This window comes from Nicotiana attenuata, chromosome 1 (assembly GCF_001879085.1).
Source record: "Nicotiana attenuata strain UT chromosome 1, NIATTr2, whole genome shotgun sequence".
NCBI classification, from domain to species: Eukaryota; Viridiplantae; Streptophyta; class Magnoliopsida; order Solanales; family Solanaceae; genus Nicotiana; species Nicotiana attenuata.
Window position 1 is genome coordinate 55615416 of NC_031989.1, and position 2761 is coordinate 55618176.

The 2761-nt window shown below is 37.7% G+C and overlaps 1 protein-coding gene across 2 annotated transcripts in view; it reads right to left on the reverse strand.

Moving 5' to 3' along the window:
- LOC109226959 (putative GTP diphosphokinase RSH1, chloroplastic) overlaps window positions 1-2761 on the reverse strand; it is a 13267-nt gene that overhangs the window by 2565 nt on the left and 7941 nt on the right. Inside the window, exons 16-22 of one of the 2 annotated variants that reach the window (XM_019391918.1) lie at window positions 2433-2591; window positions 2006-2137; window positions 1835-1921; window positions 1690-1761; window positions 1140-1247; window positions 723-809; window positions 177-630 (exon numbers count right to left, since the gene is read on the reverse strand). In XM_019391918.1, the coding sequence (XP_019247463.1) occupies window positions 177-630; window positions 723-809; window positions 1140-1247; window positions 1690-1761; window positions 1835-1921; window positions 2006-2137; window positions 2433-2591 (1099 nt within the window). The remainder of the gene's footprint in view (window positions 1-176; window positions 631-722; window positions 810-1139; window positions 1248-1689; window positions 1762-1834; window positions 1922-2005; window positions 2138-2432; window positions 2592-2761) is intronic. The other variant, XM_019391927.1, reaches the window with a different exon arrangement.

Genomic DNA, 2761 nt, shown 5'->3' on the forward strand with positions numbered 1-2761 from the left:
GGGGGGGAGGGTTAGGAAAATACTTGTGGTGCTAGTGGTAATGATTTTTCCAAATGACTTATATAGAACCACCAATCCATAGGAAAGTTCAAAAATGCATCTACAATAGATGAGCAGTGATGCCTTATCCAGTTTGATGCCCATATGAAATAATTAGCCTTTAGCCCAACCATTACCTTTTCGATCTATGTTGACAACACAAAGCCACTGGACAGAGTGCCCTTCCAGGTTATGCCAAGTTGCAATTTTGCTGGCCAGCCAGCCGTCCAATCCTGGCAGAACTTCCCTGTACCTTGGTATGTTAGCAAGTATCATTTTGCCAACACCATTTCCTTGTGACAATGTCTCCCCTGTGGCCTTCAAACTCATATGCTGCATGCATTTGTTATGTTTCCCATTTACCTTGGGAATCTGAATACTAGTTCTACGGAGTTGGAAATCTTCAGTACTCATACTTGCAGATGATGTCTCCATAACATTATTGAGGATTTTCTCCCACGAATGTTTGGTTTCCTTAGAATAATCTGCTAATTCTTCCAATCCATTGTCACCTTCAGACTCGGCCGCAAATTCCTTTACCGAATCCACTGTTATTTCAGTTGCTGATAATGCAGCTTGCTCTCTCAAGAACTGAGGACAAGATGAGCACCACATTAGTTAATCTACAATAGTGGTAATACTACACACACAATTTCCATTTTAGGTATGCAATAAACACCTACTTTCATAATCTTGTGCCGGGCACTACGAGTTTTTGCATGTTGAAGCCACTCTTTCTGTCTCTCAAAAGCAGACTTGCTGGAAAGACCCTGAAAAGGTAAACAGCCAGATGCTTGTAAACACCAGCATGATGAACTAATAAGTTGGCCGCATCAAGTAACAATTTACTAGGCTTACAAAAAGTAAAATAATGATGATACTACACATATAGGTTGCTCCGTACTCCAAGGCACAAAAATCCAACAACTTGAAGTTAGCTACAATAAATCCAATTTCAGACTAAAGATAGCTAATCCTTGTGTTAGAAATTAGTGTTTGATGGTGATATCTACTATCTTTTTGGTACACTTACGTGCATAATTAAATGACAGAAGCACAATAATACATAAAGAAAACCTTTTTTTATATGATAAATTCACCTGGAACACCTCAAACACCCCAATAAAAATCATGGCCGGTTCCCGCTTTGTTCCGTAGGTGATCAAATTCCCAACCTTATGGTTGGAGGTGGCAACCTTGCTAGTAGACTATCCTCCCTTGCCAACAATACATATTGAAGCATGACAAGTTTAAATGTCAATAGCACAGGAGGGAGGTGCAAGAACTGAAGATTTAAATGGAAAAGGAAAACCAAAAAGATACATGCTTTACATATTAGAAACAATTGAACTTTATCTTCTTTTATTTGATAAGTAATAGCTGAACTTTATCTGCATAACCTTGTGAGTAAGCTTCAGCCAAAACCACAAAGAATTGCTTTTCTTCCACCCATATTGCTTAAACTCTAAGGTTTAGATGATATTTAGAATGTTCAGAATTACAATACATATAAGACATGATTAACTGTCTCAGCAAGACAAAAACAATGAAAATGTAACAAGCGCAGAGCTGCCCACAAAGGAAGGAGGAGGAAGAAATTTAGAGAAGAGAGCATAAGCAAAAGAAGGTACGGAATTCATAGCAACTAACATTGTAGGTAATAATCTCTACGACCTCTGCGTTTGCAAGTACATGCAATGGAGAGACAAGATTACCATTCACCTGCAAACAGAAGATGCTGCAATCACATCCAGATTCATTAAGCATTAAAAACAGATAGTAACAAGAATAAAACCTTTGCGGCCACCATTTTATTGCCAATTTCAGTGTGTATCATATACGCGTAATCAATGACGGTAGCACCCTTTGGGAGATGTTTTATCTGCAAAGAGCAAAGTGGTACAATGATAATGTAACAAGACCCAAAAAGGCAACAAATTGAGTAGAAATATCACGCAGATTTTACCTCTCCTCCGGGTGTAAACACAAAGACACGACTACCCAACAGATCTCTGGTAATAGTGTCCACAAATTCCCTAGAACTCATGTTTCCGACGAACTCTTCTTGCCACTCCCTAATTGCATTCAGCCAGCCAATCTACAGCAGAAAAGGACTTTACCAACAACAACAAGAACTGCGCCTCAGTCCCAAACAAGTTGGGGTTGGCGGTATGAATCCTTATTCCTTTCATACATCATTACCAAAATAAAATAAAAGTGCAAGTAAAAAGAAGATAGATATATATAAATGATAGTAGTAGTAGTAGTAGTGCAAGTAATAATAGAAATTTTCTACCAAGTCTAAAACCTATTCCCAACTAGTAATAATTATAGATGAAGACCACACAGCTAATAAGGCACTAGACAATTTAACAAAAGCAACAGACTTATACCCTGAGAGCAATATTGGCATTGTTAAGGCAGACTATTTTCCCTCGTGAACTTCTACCATTGGTTATAACATGCCCAACTAAGCCATTTACAAAACCTTTCCCACTGTAATGCGCAGCAATGCCTCTCTCAGCTATCAGGTCCATCTCTTCAGTTCTTATCTGCCAAACATTATGCAAGTATAATCAAGCTGCTAGAAGATAAGCAGAACCAAATAAATGCTAACTTGTCAATAGACCATAAGACAAATTCCAAAAATCAGAAAGTAAAATGTCAAAGACATTTCAATAGGATTTTTTTTATATTTTTAAAAAGACTCTTAGGATATATA